The following is a 21,394-nucleotide window of genomic DNA, read 5'->3' on the forward strand; positions in this document are numbered from 1 at the left end:
TGCATTGAACGCGGCATTTGTCTATCCTTGGTGGGGGAAGTGGGTTAATAAAATGGCTGATATTAATTTCGTCGACAGGAAGTGGAGAACTGAAAAATACTGAATATAAATTCTTTGTTGCAACAAAATAGAAAATGAATAAATTTAAAAAATACATTATAGAGATATAGAGACATAACATGAATATACCAGACAGTGCATTTGTTACTGTTATGACAACACTGCTCGTATAATAGCAAATATATTCAGGTTTGATTTGACGTAATCCTAAGCGTATTGAAGTAGTAAGTAGGAACCTATGACCCGCTGGGTAAAAATGCTGAAATCAAGCATCGAAATTCTTTATGCTTTTCGGTAATTTACCGAGAGAAGTGATTGACCCCGTAAGATCAAGCATTTATCTTATAACTACAAAAATTCAATTCTATGCTTAGAAAACAGTCTTGAAATAAGCTTGAAAGAGAACATGGCATCTGAAATTGTCAATTTTTATCAGGATCGATCTGTATTTGTTACTGGAGGTACTGGATTTTTTGGAAAGATTTTGATTGAAAAGCTACTTCGAAGCTGTCCAGGACTAAGAAATGTATATGTTCTAATACGTCCAAAAGCGGGACAAGACCCTAAGAATAGACTACAGGATTTATTGTCAGCAGTAGTAAGTACTTGCTAACCTTTATCGGCTGTTGTGATTCAAAAGGTGATATTTGACATACGCATAATAAATGCTCTAAATGAGTTCAATAGCTGAACCTTTTTCGTTACAGTTAAGGATAAGATCTTTGTATAAGACGAAAAAGTTCTTTTAGCCAGGCCGTCTAAAATACAGTAAAAAGAAATTGACATTAAAGGCAAATATTTCACATAGTGAAAAAACAAAATGTAAGGCATGAAAAAACCCGTATATAGCTCGATAGTCAAATAAGGCAGAAGAAAACAAACTCGGCCAATCGATAACCTTTGTTTAGTTTGAGTGTACTGACTGCATATACATTCCAGGTATGGCCAAACTGTGACGCATGTGTAGAACTTGGTAGATAGGAGGACTACAATTGGCGCAGGGCGTCCATACCTATGTATCAGGGACATAAGTAAAGGGGGCTCCGTTTCGCCAATCCCCTCAGAATCTTAAATTTTGCTGAGTTTTATCTGCTCTTTTTTTGAGTTATCAAATGTTTCTTCTGTTGTTTATAGCCCCCCCCCCCGAAAAAATATTCCTGTGTACATACCAGTTGTGTATTTATCCTCATTTAGTTCGAAGTAATTATAGATTACCCATCCTAAATGTATAATACTAAATTTACATTACGGGGAAGTGAAATAATAGCAAATGCGATATCATAGGCAGCGCAATCGTGCTGCCTAAGTAAAGAACGATGTTGGCACAATGTATTATTATTTTTTTTTTCTTCCATACCAGGGCACTTCGTATCGAAGTAGTTGTCATAGAAACTTCGAAAAGGGCTCATTCGATTGGAAATTGGAATAGCTAGTGGCCTTTTTAATAGTCGAAAGTAATTGGAAGGCAGCTAACACCCCTTCTACGCCCACCATTTCTCCAAACACATCCAATCAAAATTTTGAAATAGCCAATTTGTTCAGCGTAGTTGATTTCCAAATAGAAATTATGTTTTTGAGAAGTGCACTCCCCCTTAGCCCATAATTCAGACTTTACTGAACAAATATAAATGTTTTTTCTTTCATAACTTAAATAGATCAAATAATATTAACATTTTGATAACTAAGTATCAGTATATGTGTATTAAACAGACAGTTCAGATTCATTTGTATTTTTTCAGTAAAATTCAAATTATATTCTGGCCTTTGGCATAGGGGTTTTGAGCCCTACTCATGTTAATTTCTGCTTGTTTTGAGTTTGACTCGGTTATTTATTGTAATTTCTGTTCCTTTTGGATTTCATTTATTTATCGATGCTGATTTGTGGTAGTTTTACGCTAGGTAGATTATTTTATTTTATTTATACTCATTTTTGGTTTAATTGAGTTCTTTACTATTCTTTGAAAAACTTATTTTGTCGGAAATTTTTTTTCAATTAATTCACTGAACAAAGTAGGATTACTGCTATTGCACTTTACGTAAACACTTAGTAGGTTTTGATCATAGATTTGAACCTATACTCTATTGAACAAGAACAGAAATAGTTTTTATTTTTAAAGGAAAGCAGAGGCAAGCCGAAGTTTAAACGGAGCAGACATTTTGTATATAAAGGAGTTGGTGTGAAATCCCCCTTAACCATCCACTTTTTTGGCTATTATTCGAATTTTAATGCAAATACCTTAAAAGTAACTGCTCAAGCATTTTCTGCAGAGGAGGAGTGTTCTGTGAGGAGGAGGACTCCCCGGGGAGATATTCTTACGGGGGAAATTTTTCAAATACTTTTAAATTTGAAATATAATCGTTAACAAAGCGCGAGAAGGGCGTTACCACAGATGTGGGGATTATTTACTGGGGAGATCTTTCATGGTGGGACTTTTCCCTGGAGAAATTTTCCAGGAGTAATTTTCCTTGACATTCCATTCTTTCGAGATTGCTCAGCCCACGACGGGTAAATTAGTTTATTATAAAAAAATTCGCCTGGTAATTGCTACAAACAATTTATTAAAAAAATAATAAATCAATGAACATCTTATTACTAGCAATAGATACACATAAAAACTAGCTAATAGTGTCCAACAATTTTTAATGTGTTTCAAACTTATCCTGAATAGTCTCTCCACCGCTTAATAAAATCATGAACTTGAATTGTTTTTACCTAGCTTAAATTATATCCATAGGAAAGGATACTGGGGGTTGAATTCCCTCCCCACAGTGAGAAGAAGGACCTCTCGCAAAAAATTGTAAAATGCCTTCCACCCTCTCCAAATAGCTGGTGTGCATTAATGTGTTATTATATTACAGTTAGTAATACTGTGTATAGTGTCCATATGTTAGATTTTCAGTTTGTGTGGGCTGTGCAAGCGTTTTGGAACGAATGTGGCACGACCTCTGAAACTGGAGTAAAATTCATATTGGCTTTCAATGGTTCCAAGTTGATTTTGTATCTCACAATTTTCACCTGCTCGGGCCAAACTTTCTGCTTTGCGACAAAAAATACCAGACTTCAGACCTTGTCCCTGGTAAATTCTGAAATTTTTAGCCTATTTATAGACCTTGTCAGCAATTTAATTTGATGGATAATCTCAAAATTTTCACTTGATAACGTTTCGTCCTTTTACGCCAAGACTGAGTACGTTACCGATGTTCTACTACTACCACTTCGTTATGATCTTCCATCAGAAAAAAAGAGACATACAAACACACATCCGCTATCAAATTTTCAAGAAAATATTATGCATTTCGCGTTTTCGCAAATAGGAGCTTGAAACTGACGCAAATAGGCCCTTGAACATCCTTAGTATGAAACTATAATTTTCATCAAAGGCGTGTTTTAGCGCGTGTTTGACATTTTTTTCTTACCCAATTCTTCTCTCGCTCGCAACTTTTCGTGGCTAATCTTGAAAAATTAATTAATTTCAGGTATTTATAATACTGATAAAAAGATAAAAAAAGAAATTCAAAAAATTCAACAAAATATTCAACAAAAAATTCAACAAAGATATTCAACAAAAAAAGATATTCTTTGGCATGTCTATTGTTACTAAAATTTTGTTTCCAGCCAAATTTCGGCTACCATAAACACAATTCGTTTTTGTTATGGCTCTCACGAACTGATTGTGACGAGTCTCGTGTCTACGGACGCAAGATGCAACCAAATAACGTAAAATGAAGCACAGAACCAATATAAATCATGAATATAGCTTTATTTTTAGGTCGCAAGTCAGTTACATCAGCTTTAGTTTTAGCCAATGTGGTGTCAAACTTTAAAACACCATTTTGTTCACCGATCGATGGGGCTTTTTTGATTCAGTCTGGGGGAGGGTCGAATACCTCCTCTTCTTTTTAAGTGTGCAAAAGAGACGGGCTTGACGAATGTTTTTCTTTGTTTACCCCTTTTTTAACAAATGTGGCATACTGATTTTATATAACCAATTTAGGATCTGCTGCTTAATCACTCTTAGTCATAGGCAGCGCAATAGCGCTGTCTAAGTAGAAAACAATGTTGGCACAATGTGCCACAATGTATTATTTTTTTTCTAGACAAGGGCACTTCATATAAAAGGATTTGTCGTAGAGACTGGAAAAAGGGCTCATTCGATTGGAAACTAATAGGACTATTGCCCTTTTTAATAGTCGAAAGTGATTGGAGGGCAATTAACCCCCGTATCACGCTCACCTTTTCCCCAAGCACATCCAAACATAATTTTGAAAAACCTTTTTTTCAACGTAGTTGAAAGTTTTGAAAATTAGGTGTTTAAGGATGACAACCTCCCAAGCCCCTAAGGGCAAGGGTTGTAAGTTATACCCTGGGGGTATATAAAGTTTTTACAGAAAGCGTTTTCATAGAAACTTCAAAAAGGGCACATTCCATTAAAAATTGAAATGGCTAGTGCCTATTTTAATAGCCGAAAGTAATAGGAGGGTAACTAACACCCTCTCACGCCCCCCATTTCCCCAAATATTCAATCAAAATTTTGATATAGCCATTTTTTCTCAACGTAGTTGAAAGTTCTAGAAATTAGGTCTTTGAGGATGACAACACCCCAAACCCCTTGGGGTTTTAAGTTATGCCCTAGGGGCATATAAGGTTTTTATAGAAAGTGTTGTCGTAAGAACTTCGAAAAAGCTCATTTGATTGGAAATTGAAAGGGCTAGTGCCCTTCTTAATAGTCAAAAGTCATTGGAGAGCAAAAAACCCCCCTCTCACGCCCATCATTTCTCTGAGATGCGCATTTTCTTCAACGTAGTCGAAAGTTCTAGAAATTATTATTTTGAGAATGACATCCCCCCTCCCAAATCCCTCAGGGCAAGGGTTGTAAGTTATGTCCTTCGGGCATATAAGGTTTTTTATAGAAAGAGTTTTCGTAGATACTTCAAAAAGGGCCCATTCGATTGGAAACTGGAAGGACTAGTGCCCTTTTAAGTAATCGAAATGATTGGAGGGCAACTAACCCCCTTCTCACGTCCAACATTTCCTCAAACACATCCAATCAAAATTTTGAGATAGCCATTCTGTTCAACGTAGTTGAAATGTCCCTAAATTATGTCTTTGAGGATGATACTCCCCCCATAGGCCTCAGCGCAAGGGTTATAAGTTATGCCCTAAGAGCATATAAGGTTTTATAGAAAGTGTTGTCGTAGAAACTTCAAGAAGGTTTCATTTGATTGGAAATTGAAAGGGCTAGTGCCCTATTTAATAGTCAAAGTGATGGAGGGTAACTAACGCGCCTCTCACGCCCACCATTTTCCCAAACACATCCAATCAGAATTTTGAGATTGACATTTTGTTCAGCGCAGTTGAAAGTTCGGTAAATTACATCTTTGCCAGCGTTGTCGTAGAAACTTCAAAAAGGACTCATTCAACTAAAAAAAATTATTTTAAATGTTTTCACTTTTATAACTTTAAGAAATCAAAAAATAATTAAGATTTTATTAATAAATATCAGCATATGTATATTAAACTGACAATGCACACTTTTTTCAGTGAATTCATTTGATTTTTTTCAGTAAAGTACATATTATATTCTAGCTTTTAGAAATCATAGGGCTTAGAACCCTAGCCACATTAGTTTCTGTTCGTTTTTAGTTTGACTTGTTTTAATTTCTGTTTGTTTTGGGTTTTATTTATTTACTGATACTGATTTGTTGTAGTTGTATGCTTGGTAGATTATTTGATTCTATTTTTGTTCATTTTTGGTTTAATGGAGTTCTTTACTTTTTTTTTAAACTTATTTTGTGAAAAAAGTTTTTTTGACTAATATTAATCAAGAATGGGAAAATGATACACACACCTGTTTCAATTTATGTAATTAAAAAAACCTTTTGGCTTGAACTGCAGGTCCTGGCATAGTAACATCCAGGACTTCAAGTGGATTCTACTAATGCCCGAGTCAAACTAGACATAGAAGGCTTCTTTTCGCCGTCAAATAGTTAGCCAACAATCATTGATAGCCAGCAACAGCATAGTTGTTTGAGAGAATTGTCCTAATTTTTGGTGCCATATGGCCTCGTATAATGGTTTTATTAAGACGATTTTGTAAAAAGCAATAGCTTTTCAATGAACCATTAAATTTTTCTCTATGATTTTGTATGTCTGTTAGCCCTGGTGGAAAAGGAGATACATCGCCAAGAAAAAGCGATTTTCCTTGTTTTTTAAGATAGGTCAAAAATTATGGCTTTGGAATCTTGGACCATGGAAAATTGATGGGATATCTTGAAATTCCCATATACCGTCAATTTGGCCTTTTTCGGGGTAAAAATGTTTTGTTACACAAAGCGATAGAAAATGAAACTTTGGCCCTTTTCGGGGTAAAAATGTTTTGTGACACAAAGCAATCGAAAATGAAACTTGTCCACAATCTCTTCTGTTTCTATAAAGGGCTCTAGATGATGTGATTTAGTTTAAGCAGCCCCTGTCCCAACATCATTTGGGCACTGGCTTGGTGCGATCGTCCCTAGGAAAAATGAGAAAACAGGAAACACGTCAGGGCTACCCACGGAAAAAAACATATTTTCCTTGTTTTTCAAATTGAAGGGCTGAAACCTTTTTGTTTCAGTGTTGTAGACCACGGAAATTATTGATGGTTATGTTAGAATTTGCTCCCGGGTTATTTTGGCCCTTTTTGGGCAAAAACTGAAGTTTTGTGACAAAATATGGATGAAAATAGCACTTCGCTCGATCTCTTTTGTTCCTTAAAACGTGCTCTAGATATTGTGATTTCTTTTCAAATGAGTCCTGTTTAAATATTCTACGACCGCTGGTTTGGTTTGATCTCCCCTGACGAAAAAAATGAAAAAAAAATATATCACAGCTTTCCATGCAAAAAAGTATTATTTGTTATTTTTCTGTTCGAGGTGAGGGACGGTGTGTCTCTAGATGAGGAGTCTTGACAGTGGTAATTAAAATGGTGCACTATTCGTTTCTGTCGTCATTTTTGAGTGGTTTCTAAAGCACTTTATCTAAAATCCTAGAGTTTTGCTTTATGCTTTTTCTGATTAGTTAAACCTGTAGAACGAACACTTAAAAATTTGGCTTTTCTATCACGTTACATAACCTATATACAAAATTCCATCATCTTTAGATATAAAGTTTTTCTCACCAGACAATTTTCAGACGCGTTTTCAAACTTTAGGTCACTATGGCCTATGGTTCGCTCTTTACTATATTGCAGGTATTGCTGCAACTATCATTATAAAATCATGATTGGAAGTTGAATATAAACCAGCTCATCAAATAGGGCGTGGGATTTCAATAATGGCTCTATTGTGTGCAATTTTGCTTCATTGGCTGGTTCGACTAGTTTGGCTGAAGTAGGCTATAAGCCAAATTTGAATTTTTTGTTGAAACATGTACGTGCTAATGAAAAGTCGGTGACCTAAAGAGGAAGAGATGGCGATTGGGGTTTGAAATCTCCTTCTTGGACATTAAATATGTTTCACTTATTTCTGAGCTCACCAACTTTCTAAGATAGAATCAAAACTCTCCCCACGGACCGTGGGGGGCTTTTTACACCTAAGGACATAATTACTTGATCTTTCAACTACATTGAACAGAATGGCTATCTCAAAATTTTCATCAGGTAATTTAGAGAAACAATGGGCATGGGAGGGGGCCCAGTTGCCCTCCAAATTTTTTGGTCACTTAAAAAGAGTGCTAGAACTTTATATTTCAATTCGAAAGCACCCTCTCCCGATCTTCTTGAACCATTATTTCGATACAATCACTCGTGGTAAAAAAAAAAATAAATAAAGATGCATCCGTGATTTGTCTTCTGGCAAAAATAGCAAAATTCCACATTTTCAAACAGTTCTTGATAACGAACTGTAAGTAAGGCGTGACCCGGCTCAATAGTAACCTAAACTCTAAAAAACGGAATTTTGATACCAATACATGCATCAAAAGAATCAGATTTTTATGATGATTTCAAATATATAAGTTTCAACAAATTTAGTCTTACCCATCAAAAGTAACGCACCTTAGAAAACTTGCATTATTTTCGAAAAAAGAGAGAAACACTCCCTATAAGTCATAGAACTTTAATGAAAATCACATCTTTAGATTCAGAGTATCAGAGAACCCTACTATAGAAGTTTCAAGCTCCTATTTGCAAAAATGTGGAATTTTGTATTTTTTTGCCAGAAGAAAAATCACGGATGCGTGTTTATTTTATTTTTTTCCAGGGGGTGATCGTATTGACCCAGTGGTCCTAGACTGTCTCAAGAGGGCTCATTCGAACGGAAATTAAAAGTTCTAGGGCTCTTTTTTAAGTGACCAAACAATGGAGGGCAACTAGGCCCCCTCCCGAACTCATGTTTTTCCAAAGTAACCCGATCAAAATTTTGAAGTAATCATTTTGTTCAGCATGGTCGAAAAATACAATAACTATGTTTTTGAGGATAACTTAATCCCCCACAGTCCCCGGGGGAAGGTCTGCAAGGTATGAACTTTGCCCAAAGTTTACATACAGTATTGGTTATTGGGAAGTATAACATAAGTTTTCAGGAGGAATTTTCTGTGTTTGTTGGGGGTGGGGTTTCGGGGGTTACGTGGGAGGATCTTTCAATGCGGGAAGTTTTCATTGGGGAAGGGATATTACTATGAAGGGGGCGCCGGATTTCCAAGCATTATTTAAAAAAACGATCAGAAATTAAATAAAAAAAAATTTGAACTAAGATAAGATAAGATAAGATAAGTTTTATTCTTCATTAAATACACATATAATATTACATGTTATTAATCCCTCAAAGGCTCATTGGCCTGTACAAAGAGGGACGACATATGAATTACATACTCAGAGATAAAAAACAAAAGAAAATTTAAAATGATCACTTACTCACATATGAAGGAGAAGAAAAGAAAATATAGATAAACTGGAAACTATAGAAGAAATTAGAATAAATAAACTAAAATTATTAATTATATTAAATAGACTCACAAAAAAAAAAAAAAAAAAAAAAAAAAAAAAAAAAATTATTATTACTATAAGCGAATCCCTATCGTCGAAACAGAATTATGTGTATTGCCAGGTAAAACCAACATCATAATAGCTGTTACGATATTATTCATAACTCTTATCCAAAATATTAAAAAATCAAAACTTAAGCCATGTACAGCCCTTTTAAGCTTGTATTTAAAACTATATAAATTCCAATTGAATCAGCTCTGCTTATTTCTGAGGCTAGGTAGCAAAATTGAGGTTTATGGGTTAATTCAGTCATAAGGCTTATAATTATTGGACTGTAATTAAATGGTGCGAAAGCAATAAAATTTAACCCGTCTTCATGAATGCTACTCCTTAGTGAACTATACAAGTTTCAGCAATAAATATTGATAGTCATACCTGAGGTCTGGGAGTCATAGCGTAGAGAATACCATCATAAAACATAACTAAACATTCAGGGGACATAAACTCCACAAAAAAACAAAAAAAAAAAAAAAAAAAAAAAAAAAAAAAAAAATTATTCAGTTTGATTCTTAACTAAATGGTCTTAAATAATCCTCTTGAAAGTGCCAATCTAGTGGCATTTCTGTACTGAAGAAGGCAGGGAGTTCCAAACTTGATGACAAGCAATGAGGGGATTGAAATCTGACCGCACAGTGGGAGTAGGAGGACTGCAGATATTATGTGACGAACGAAGGTTATATGGAGCTGAATCAGAAATAAACTGAGGAGTTTTTTGAAGAAATTTTGGAAGATTGCCATGAAGCTTATTAAAAAAAAAAGAAGCACAATAAAGATTTTATATAGTCTTTTGTTTTATAAGCGGTCTTGTTGAATAACGGTTGGTGTCAATAACCTGCCGCGGTGTTTTATAATAAATTACAGAAAGCGACCGCAGTGTAGAAGGAAAAGTAGACATCCATACTATGGGGCAATAAGAAACATATGACTGGACAAGGCAGAAAAAAGAAGCTTCAGAATAGATCCAGGAAAGGTGTGTTTGAGTTTTCGAATGACACCCACACTCCGTGAGACCTTAACCCTAATCATGGCTATATGGTGTCTAAACGAAAGGTTCTCATCAAGCAGGATACCAAGAAACCGGAACTGAAAGTAAGGAGCATTATTAAAACTAAAAAACAGTAATTATTACGTATATGGATGGGTTCTCCCCCCCAGTCATTACCTCGCTCTTTACGGTAAAGTTTCTTTTGTAAATTCATCAAAGCTATCTATTCTAATTAACGGCCTTTGTGATTAAGGGGTCATTTCTTAAAGAATCGGAACAAATTTGAACTTTAGCTTAAACAGCGAGGTATTGACTAGGACGAACCTCCTAATATACGTAATAAAAATATACGAGTTCGTTACGTAAGTTACGTCAGATCAAAATTTCTAGAAAGCAATTAAGCAAAAAAAAAAAAAAAATAATATGCAAATTTCGTTTTTTTTATTCATTTACGGTGAGCAAAGCTGCATTAGTTCAAAAACACTCAGAAATTAAATAAAAAAAAGAATTTTTTTTTAACTGAAAGTAAGAAGTGACATTAAAACTTAAAACGAACAGTAATGATTCCGTATGAAAGGGGCTGTCCCCTCCTCAACGCCGCTCGCGTGAAGCTAAAGTTTTAATGGCTCACATATTTTTTTTCAAACAATAAAAAACTTTATATTAAAGAGCGCGGCGTTGAGGAGGGGACAGTCCCTTTCATATACGGAATGATTTCTGTTCGTCTTAAGTTTCAATGTCGCTCAGTTAAAAGAGTTTGTTTTTTTATTTAATTGCAGATAGGAGCTTAAAACCTCTACATTAAAGTTTTCTGGTACGCTGAATCTGATGTTATTATTTTAATTCAGATTCCTTTAATTTTAGGGGATGTTTCCTCCCTGTTCAAAAAATCAAACAAATATTCTCAGGCTCGTAACTTTTGATGAGTAACACTAAACTTAAAATAAAATTAAATTGCCTTTATACGAGTGTAACACAGTTGTTGCGCAAGACGATACGAAGAAGCAAGGAAATACAAGAGAAGCAATAAAAAACAGCACAATTGCTCAAAATTAATTTTACGCCTTAAAAAAATAATAAGTAAAGGCACGTTGTGTACGCTCTTATCACTCATGGTATTGATAGACTAACGTTGTCTAGGGTCAGTTTTAAACCAATTTGCTTAAAATTAATTTTAAAATTGATTAATTATTAAAATTAAGTAATGGCCCCTTCCGTGGAAATTATTTCCTGGAAATCAAAACACGTGGAAAAAAGCCCCTGGGTAATTCCCCCAAAACATCACCACATGAAAAATTTGGCAAAGAGAATGTGAGACAATTAAAAAGAATTTCGTATAGTCAAATCCCCCCGGTGTAATGTTTCCCCTGGAATATTTACCCCCCCAGGTATTTCCCTCCCGAAGGAAGATTCTCCCTATAGAAATCCTCCCCACACATAACCCCTTCTCCCCAAAAAATGCCGGTAACACAGCATTGATAAGAAGAAGTAAGGGTTTTTTTTTTTTTTTTTTTTTTTATAGAAGCAAGAAAAACAATACAATTGCTCAAAATTAATTTTACGCCTAAAAAAAATAAATAAAAGCCCGTTGTGAACGCTCATATTACTCATGGTATTGACAAACTAACTTTGTCTAGGGTCAGTTATAAACCAATTTGCTTTAAAAATGTCGGTATAATTCAATGACTGAATTTCATAACTTATAGGTCTGTCTCCACGAACTGTAAAGGGAGGGGCTTTTTACACCTAAAGACATAATTACTTGATCTTTCAATGACATAGAACAGAATGGCTTTCTCAAAAATTTCATCGGGTTATTTGGGGAAACAATGGGCGTGGGAGGGAGCTCAGTTGCCCTCCAATCTTTTTGGTCACTTAAAATGGGTGCTAAAACTTTTTCAATTCAGAAACACCATTTTCTGATCTTCTAGGACCATCATTTCGATACAATCACTCGTTAAAAAAAAAAACAAAAAAAAAACATGCATCCGTGATTTGTCTTCTGGCAAAAATAGCTAAATTTCACATTTTTGAAATAGGAGCTTAAAGCTTCTACATTAGGGATCCCTGGTACTCTGAATCTGATGGTGTAATTTTTGTGAAGATTACTTTAATTTTAGGGGATGTTTCCTTCCTATTTCAAAAATCAGGCAAATATTCTCAGGGTCGTAACTTTCGATGAGTAACACTAAACTTAATGAATTTTATATATTTGGTATCAGCATAATAAGCTAATTCTTTTGGTGTATCGATTGATGTTAAAATTCCGTATCTTAGAGTTTCTGTGACTATTAACCCGAGTTGCTCCTTACTTAAAGTTCGTTACCATGATGTGTCTGATATGAGGGATGCTTGCTGCCCTGGTCTTTACAGTATTAAATAAAATAAAAAATAAGTTTTTTTTAACTGAAAGTAAGGAACGACGTTAAAACTTAAAACGAACAGAAATTATTCCCTATATGAAAGAGGCTGTCCCCTCCTCAACGCCTCGCTCTTTACGCTAAAGTTTGACTTTCTGTGAATTCTATTTTTTTTAAATAAAAAACTTTAGCGTAAAGACCGAGGCGTTGAGGAGGAGACAGCCCCTTTCATATACGGAATAATTTCTGTTCGTTTTAAGTTTTAACGTCGTTCCTTACTTTCAGTTAAAAAAACTTGTTTTTTTTTTTAATTTAATTTTTGAACGTTTTTGAATTAATGCAGGTTTTGATATTGGCTCACCTTACATGAGTAATTAAAACAAAATTTGCATATTAATTTTACTTTTATTTGGTTAAATGGCTTTCTCGAAACTTGTTTAATTTTATTTATGAACGTTTTTATTAGTAATAAACATACGTAACTTACGAATTAACTTACGTAACGAGCTTCTATATTCATTTATTTTTAATACATTTATTAGGGGGTTCACTCCCTGGTTAATACCTTGCTCATTCAGCTTAATTTGAAATTTTGTTCTAGTTCTTTAAAAATTACCCCTTAATCACAAGGGCCGTTAATTAGAATAAATAGCTCTTATGAAAGTACTAAAAAATATTTGGCTTAAAGAGTGAGGTATTGACTAAGGGATGAACCCAATCATATACGTAATATTTTCTGTTCGTCTTAAGTTTTGATGTCGCTGCTTACTTTTAGTTGAAACTTTTTTATTTAATTTCTGATCTTTTTCTTTATTAATGATGGGAAATCCGGCGCCCCCTTCATAGCGATGTCCCTTCCCCCATGAAAACTTCCTTCATGGAAAGATACTCCCATATTACCCCCGACCCACCCACCCCTCACCTACCAGAAAAAATCCCCCCTGAAAACGTCTGTATACTTCCCAATAACCCAGACTATATGTTAACATTGGGTAAAGTTCATAACTTTCAGCACTCCCCCCGGGGACTTCGGGGAATTGAGTCATCCTAAAACACATAATTAGCATATTTTCGACCATGCTGAACAAAATGGCTATCTCAAAATTTTGATCGGGTGACCTTGGGAAAACAATGAGCGTAGAAGGGGGCCTAGTTGCCCTCCATTTTTTGGTCACTTAAAAAGGGCACTATAACTTTTAATTTCCTTTCCAATGAACACTCCCACGATATTCTAGGACCACTGGGTGGATACGATCCCCCCTGGGAAAAAAAACACAAAAAAACAAACAAAAAACACCACAAACAAACACGCGTCCGTGATCTTTCTTCTGGCAAAAAATGCAAAATTCCACATTTATGTAGATAGGTGCTTGAAACCTCTACAGTAGGGTTCTCTTATACGCTGAATATGATGGTGTGATTTTCATTAAGGTTCTATAACTTTTAGGGGGTCTTTCCCCCTTTTTTCGAAAATCAACCAAATTTTCTCAGGCGCGTAACTTTCCATGGGTAAGACTAAACTTGATGGAACTTATATATTTGAAATCAGCATTAATATTTGATTCTTTTGATGTATCTATTAGTATCAAAACTTACACTTCGTTACCACGAACTGTTTGAAAATTTTACGTTTATCTAAAAGTGCTTCAAAATAAGAATCCCACCGAAAAAAGACATCCATTAAATTTTAAAGAAGGGAATCATGTACTGAAATAAGTTTTTTCAGGAAGTGACTTATTAAATTTTAGGAGAGGATCTGTCCGGAAAATGCTGCTCTCAGGGAGTCCCCCTTCATTCTTTTGTCTTTGGCACAGTAACGCATATGATAGGCTACAATGTTTACTATGAAAAATGTCACCGAACCATTGCAACAAACAAAATAATAAAAAATAACCAATCAGGGAGCATCTTATCAAATATTGTTTAATTTACGTACAACTAGACTACAAAGCCCTACAATTTTCAACATGTTTAAAAGTATCCTGAGCAGTCTCTCAATCTGCTTAAAAGTATAATGTAAATTTAATTTTTACTTCGCACTGAAAATATTTTTTCACTGTTTTCACAGGGGATTCTACCTTCAATGAGTGCCCATACTAAAGAAATTCTGTGCCGACAATAATCAAAAACAAATTTTCATTGAAATCCGTATAACGTGTGCGAATAATGTGGGGGGCAGGGCCTAGAGGCAACAAATCCTGTGTATTCTTATTTTTGGTGCCCTGTTGTACCGTATAGTGGCGCTATTGACATGAATTAAAAAACAATGTTGATTTGAGTTATAGTTTATTAAATGCCATTAAATTGCTTCTTACGAACTCTCGGTAGCCTGTTAGCCCTGACAGGAAAAAAGGAGATACACCACCGAGCAAAAAAGTAATTTTCCATGTATCTCAAAGGGAGGGGCTTAAAACCTCCGGTTCCGGTATTTCGGAGTATGTAAAATTGATTGATTATCTTAGAATTTACATGCTCCGTCATTTTAGTTCTTTTTGAGGAAAATGTAACGTCTTGTGACACAAAAAGATAGAAAATTGAAATATGCTCGGGAGTGATCTCTTGTGTTTCTATAAACAGCTCTAAATAATATAATTTGTGCTCAAACGATCCCTGTCCTAGTATTCCATGACAATTGTTTGGTACGATCATCCCTGGGGGAAAATTTGGAAACAGTTATGTATATCTATGGTACCCATGCATAAAGTACCTCCCTTTCTGCAAGTCTACGTCTACGACCACTGGTTTGTTATGATAGTCTCTGAAGAAGAAAAAAAGAAAAAAGGAGATAAATCATAGCCTTCCGTGAAAAAAATTATCTGCCACCATTTTCTAGGGGTTTCTAGTAAGGACTGAAGACCTAGGATCTTACGCCCTAAAGTTTTTGCAACAGGCTTTAAACCATAGAAAGATCAAATTTATAGTTGCATTTTATTTGTATAAATTATATAGTTAAGCCTGTATAATAGTTTACATTACATTAAGCAAAAAAACATTCTCACCAGACAGTTTTTTTTCAAAACACTTTTTTAAACTTTTGTTTATTATGGCTTATGGTTCGCCCTTTGCTAGGTTACAGCTGTTACTGCAACCATCATTATAAAATCCTGCTTAAAAGTACTACATGAACCAGTTAACCAAATTGGGCAGGGCATTTGAATTTTGGCACTAAACTCCTGTGCAATGTGGTTTTATTGGCAGGTTTAACTGGTTTGGTCCGGATATGAGCCAAATTTTGGTTTTTGTTGAAGCGTGTCCAGGCAATTGGAAAGTCATTGACCTAAGGAGGAAGGGGTGGGATAGGTTTTTGAAATATCCCTCCTGAGTTTTAAATCAATATTGCTAAGTTCAACAATTACCTAAGACAAGGGCGAACATTTAGACTAAAATCTAACCTAAACTATCTCTATGAATAAAACTATCCAAAGCCGAAGATGTTTTCAAATAAACAGCCCCACCCCTTCTTTACTAGGTCACTAGCTTTCCATTAGCCTGGAAATGCAATAACGGAAATTCAAATGTGGCTCATGACCCAGCTATAAAAAAGGTGTATGAGGGTGACCGGTTGACCTCAAATTACTTTTGGCCCTTAAAAAGGCCACTAAAATTTTCAGTTTATGCTACAACTAGGCCCTCCCAAAGACTACCTCTCCATAGAAAGTGGCCAGGCAAAAATATGTTTTGCTGTTTGTCAGGCCCTGTTTCTGTGAAAAACATTTGATTTCTATTTTTAATTCTGCATTAGACTCTAATGCAGCATTGGAGATTCAAGTGCAAATAATTTCCTGGTCTTGAGAAGGCATGGAGGTTGTCATTCCTACTCATTTTAATTTTCGCTCATTTTAAGTTCAATTTGGCTATTTATGGTAGTTTCTGTTTGTTTTGGGTTTCATTTATTCATTGATAATTATTCGTGGTAGTTTCTTTCCTTGGAAGATTATTTAACTTCATTTCCGCTCCTATTTGGCTTAGTAGAGCTCTTTACTTTTCTTTAAAAAACTCGTTTTGTGCAAAATAATTATTTATTTATTTTTTGTTTTCCTTTTCATTGACATAGTCTTTTCCATGGAAAAGTAATATTTTAAATCGTTTCGTTTTTTTTTGTCTTAAACAATGCATAGTTTGGCTTGCTACGTTTGTTGGAGAAACTTTTTCAACAATTTTTAATCCTGACACAAATAGCATTATTTAATTTAGGTTTTATACCTCCTGAAGTTGATCTGAAAAATAGAACTTGACATTATTCACAAGTAAATCTGTCTATGCTCTTTGACAACGTGGATACACTTACACTCTTTTGATTTATTTAAATTGTAAGAACAGAATTAATAATAGTTGTAGCCCCGAAAGTTTCAAATAAGTACCCCAGTAATTCTAGATATATTGCTGAGTTTTCTTATTGGCTACCATACACAAAGTGCTTTTTGATTTATTTTAATAAAAACACGTGGTTTAAAGCATAATGGGCCAATTACGTACCTGTGGGGGGTTGACATATCCAATATCTCCAGAGACGTAGCTAATGGATTTTTCTACTATGCTGAACAAAATGGCTGCCCCAAAATGTTGATTGGATATGTTTGGAAAATGAATAGGCTTGGGAGGAAGGCTGATTGCTCTCCAATCTCGTTTTACTCTTAAAAATGGCAATATAACTTTTAATACTTAATCGAACTATCTCCTTTAAAAGTTTGAAGGATGTTTTTAGCTATTGTAGATCGGGACCACCAATGATATTGCTTATATGTCCTTTTGAAAACCTACATGCATATAGTTTTTTCGTTTTATTGAGACTCCCCCTAAACGTTCCCTAAAAGTTTCACATTAATACCTATATCGTCATTACCTGACACGTACAACAAAAGCGGTAGTATAATTCTTATATGTATTTTCTTTTGCTGATTTGAATATCATTCTCAGCAAGTCCTAGATTTTTTAAATTAATACAAATAGCTGTTGCTATGACATTACTGATATATCCTTTTGATAGCCTGAATATTTATGTACTTTTGTGATTTTCATCTTAATGGTCATAGCTTTGCATGTAGGAGCATCAATAGTAGCATGCACATATTATCTTTTGGTCAATTTTTTGACCCCTTTAAGCATTTTCCTAAATCCCTTCTTCAGATAAGCTATTTTGACAATGTGCATGCACATAGTGTCTTATGATTTAGTTCAATTTCCCCTCAATCTTTTAGATGTAATACTGTGATTGTAGTAATAGTAGTGGAATCAGTAGTAGTTGTTGTATTGTGGCAGTAGCGTGTAAATATTGCCATTTTGGTCGATTGATCTTCTTCCTTGTCATTTCCTGAAAGTTCCAAATTAATATACTCAATCATTCTGGACTTAATTTACATCCTTTTGACAGCCCATATATATAGCGTGTTTTGATTTAGTTCAACACTACCATCAACCTTCTATGAAAGGTTCACCTGAATGTCCTTTGTCTTTTCGGAAAGTAAAGGTCAAACATACATACGGGTCTTTCCATTATATGGGCATTTACAAGGAAACCAGTCACGAAAAACCCGTTTTTGACGGGTTAATTCAAGACACCGCTTCAGAGTAATGCAATCCACAGGTTGGTTTTCATTGCGTATACGATATTTAAACTGTTGTTTCTTGGGGTTTAGGGGGGGGGCCGGTACCTAGGTTAGTTTAGGTTAGGTTACGTATTTAATATATGCAATGCTTTAACCCCATCCCTCTATTGTGCAATTATATAGCCCAAATTTGTTTATAAAATATTATATATTTATCCTATTTTATTCTATTTCATTAGCATTAACCAAACTTGACTTTTTAGAAATGCCCATATAATGGGAAAGTACCCATGCATAGTTTTTTCAATAACATAGAATATATGTAATCAGGGAACGAATTGCCTAACTTACAGCCGTTGTTCTGGCGGCTATGAGGGGTAGACGTCCCCAAAGGCATAATTGCAGGATCTTTAGACAATGCTGAAGAAAGTAGAAGTCTCAAGATTTTCATTGGAGTTTTTGTTTTTGAAAATAGTGGTCGTGGGAGGGGAAGCTTTCCCTCAATCTGCTTTGACTTTAAAAAGAGCACTATTACTTCCAATTTGCAATGAAATGAGCCCTATGAAAAGTTTTTACGCCCACCCAATCCATAAAAGCCTTATATGCCTCCGGGGCATTACTGACAACCATTGTCCCCAGGTTCTGAGGGGCTATTTCAACCCCAAAGGCTTTTTTTTGTATAATATTTAGCCTATTTCAAACCAAATGGCTATCTCAAAATTTTTGTTGAAAGCATTTGGAGAAAAGATAACGAGGGGTGGGACCTGTTGCCCTCGTAACCGTTCTGACTCTTAAAAACAACACTAGGATTGCTGATTTCTAATAGGATGAGCAACATCCGTAGTTTATAGTACCACCATTTCCATAAAAAACCTTGAATGTTAACAATGGTCAACCAATATAACTTATAGTCCCTGCCCTGAGGGCCCTGGGGGGGTGTCATCCCCAAATACATAACTACTGGACTTTTCAAATATGCCTAACACAATGGCTATCTCAAAGTTTTGATTCAATGTGTTTGCGGATCTGATGGGCGAAGGAGAGGGGGAGGGCTGTGATTGCCCTCCAATCACTTTTAACTAATAAAAATGGTACTAGAACTTTCAATTTGCAATCCAATGAGCCCCCTCCAAAGCTTATGCGACCACCCTTTTCATAAGCACCTTATTTTTATAAAACCTTTTTACAAGTTTATTTTACAAAAAAACTTACTTTATGCCTCCGAGGCATAACTTACATCTCTTGCCCTCTGGGCTCTGGTGTTGGGTTTAATCTTCAAAGATATAATTACTGGACCTTTCACTTACGTTGAACAAAATGGCTATAACAAAATTTTGATTGGATGTAATTGGGGAAATGATTGTTGTAGAGGAGGCGGGTTGGTTGCCCTCCAATCACTTTTGACTATTAGAAAGGGCAGCATAACTTGCAATTTCCAATCGAATGAGTTCGAAGTTTCTGTGACAACTTCTATACGAAGTGCCCTGGCCTAAAAAACAAAAACAAAAAACTATTGTGCCCACTTCGCTCTTTACTTAGGGAGTACCATTGAGCCGCCTATGATCTTTTGACTATTTGTTTAGAACAAATGGCTATCTCAAAAGTTCTATCAGATGCATTTCGGGAAAATAAGATGTGCGGAGGGGGGGGGGAGCGTGTAGCTGCCCTCCGATCACTTTAACTTTTGAAAAGGGCACTTAAAATTCTGATTTCCAGTTCAATGATCCCCCTTTCTACAAAAACCTTACACGCCCCCAGGGCTTTAATTACAAACCTTGCGCTGAGGGTTGTGGAGAGGGGGTTCTCATTTTCAAAGACATAATTGTTGAACTTTTCAACTACATTGAACAAGATCGCTATACTAATATTTTTATTGGATGTGTTCGGGTGAAATGATGAGCGTTTTGAGGGGCGGGGGACTTAGCCCTCCAATAACTTTTGACTATTAAAAAAAACACTCGCCCTTTCAGTTTTCAATCGAATGATCTCCTTTCGAAGTTTGTACGACTACTCCTTCTATGCGAAGTGCCCTGGTTAAAAAAACAAAAAAAAAATAAATAAATAGTATATTTTGCATCATCGCTCTTTGCTTAGGCAGTGCTAATGCGCTGCCTATGATAAATAAAACTTGAACTCGAACCCTCTGTCCTACAACAGAATGTTCACCCTTTTGACCTTTGAACTAAACATTGGTTTTGAGCCAATTCCACACTCTGTATCAAACTAGCTGCCGTTTCTCTAATATTAACGAAAAACTTTTTCCACAAAATAAGTTTTTCAAAGAAAAGTACATAACTTCATTACACCAATAATGAGCAAAAATAGAATCAAATAATCTACCAAGCGTAAAACTACCATAAATCAGCATTGATAAATAAACGAAACCCAAAACGAACAGAAATTACAATGAATACATCAAACCCAAAAGAAGCAGAAATTAACATGAGTAGGGCTCAAAACCCCTATGCCTTCCCATGGCAAGAATAGAATTTTCACTTTACTGAAAAGAAATAATACAAATGTATGTGCATATAAACGTGTGCTGATATTTGTTCCTTCAAATTTTAATAATATTTGATTTATTAAAGTTATAAAAGTGGTAACATTAAAAAAATTCAGTAAATTGCAAATTATATTCTATATTCACTAAAATCATGAACTAAAGAGGAGGGCTGATTGCCTTCCACTCATTTTGATTCTTAAAAGGGTGCTAGAACTTTGAATTTCCAATCAAATTAGCTCCTTCATAAATGATATTGCTAGCTAAGATAAAGCAGCGTTGCCTATGATATTGCTTATATGCCCTTTAATTACTTGCATACGTATAGTTTTTTCGTTTGATTGAAACGTTTCTTAAACATTTTCAACTTAATGCTCTTAGTGCTATTAGTTACAATAATCTTAAATGTAGTTCCAAAGTATACACATAGTATATTCTGGCTAGTTAAAAATCCGTCACAACTTAACTTAAAATATTCAACTAAATAATGTAAGCAATTATTCTGATATTGCTTTGTCACCCTTTAAAATCTACATGATCATAATTCATTTTGATTTAGCTCAGCATCCACTTAAGTGTTCCTTGAATATTTGTACATGCCAATGAGCCTTTGGGGGAATAATAACATGTAATATTGTATGTGTATCTAATGAAGAATAAATCTTATCTTATCTTAATAGCCTTAGCTTGTATAGTAGCGATAGTTGTAATAGCAGTAGTAGCATTAGTAGCAGTATGCACATGGCACCTTTTTTCATCATCCTCTTCAAGACGCGCTACAATTCTTAATTTAATACCACCAACGGTCGTAAAGCATTGCTGATACGACCTCTTGACAACCGATGTGGTCATAGTGTGTTTCGATTTATTTCAGTACAGTTACAATATTGCCTATAAAATTACCTTATTACCCTTTGGCT

The 21,394-nt window shown here is 35.0% G+C and overlaps 1 protein-coding gene across 2 annotated transcripts in view; it reads left to right on the forward strand.

Moving 5' to 3' along the window:
• Nucleotides 1–376: 376 nt before the first annotated feature.
• LOC148950013 (putative fatty acyl-CoA reductase CG5065) overlaps nucleotides 377–21,394 on the forward strand; it is a 154,353-nt gene continuing 133,335 nt past the window's right edge. The window contains exon 1 of one of the 2 annotated variants that reach the window (XM_089092074.1): nucleotides 377–658. In XM_089092074.1, the coding sequence (XP_088948200.1) occupies nucleotides 467–658 (192 nt within the window). In that variant the 5' untranslated portion in view covers nucleotides 377–466. The remainder of the gene's footprint in view (nucleotides 659–21,394) is intronic. The other variant, XM_089092073.1, reaches the window with a different exon arrangement.

Source organism: Artemia sp. Qi Xiang Cuo, chromosome 7, assembly GCF_049724085.1.
Source record: "Artemia sp. Qi Xiang Cuo chromosome 7, ASM4972408v1, whole genome shotgun sequence".
Taxonomy (NCBI): Eukaryota; Metazoa; Arthropoda; class Branchiopoda; order Anostraca; family Artemiidae; genus Artemia; species Artemia sp. Qi Xiang Cuo.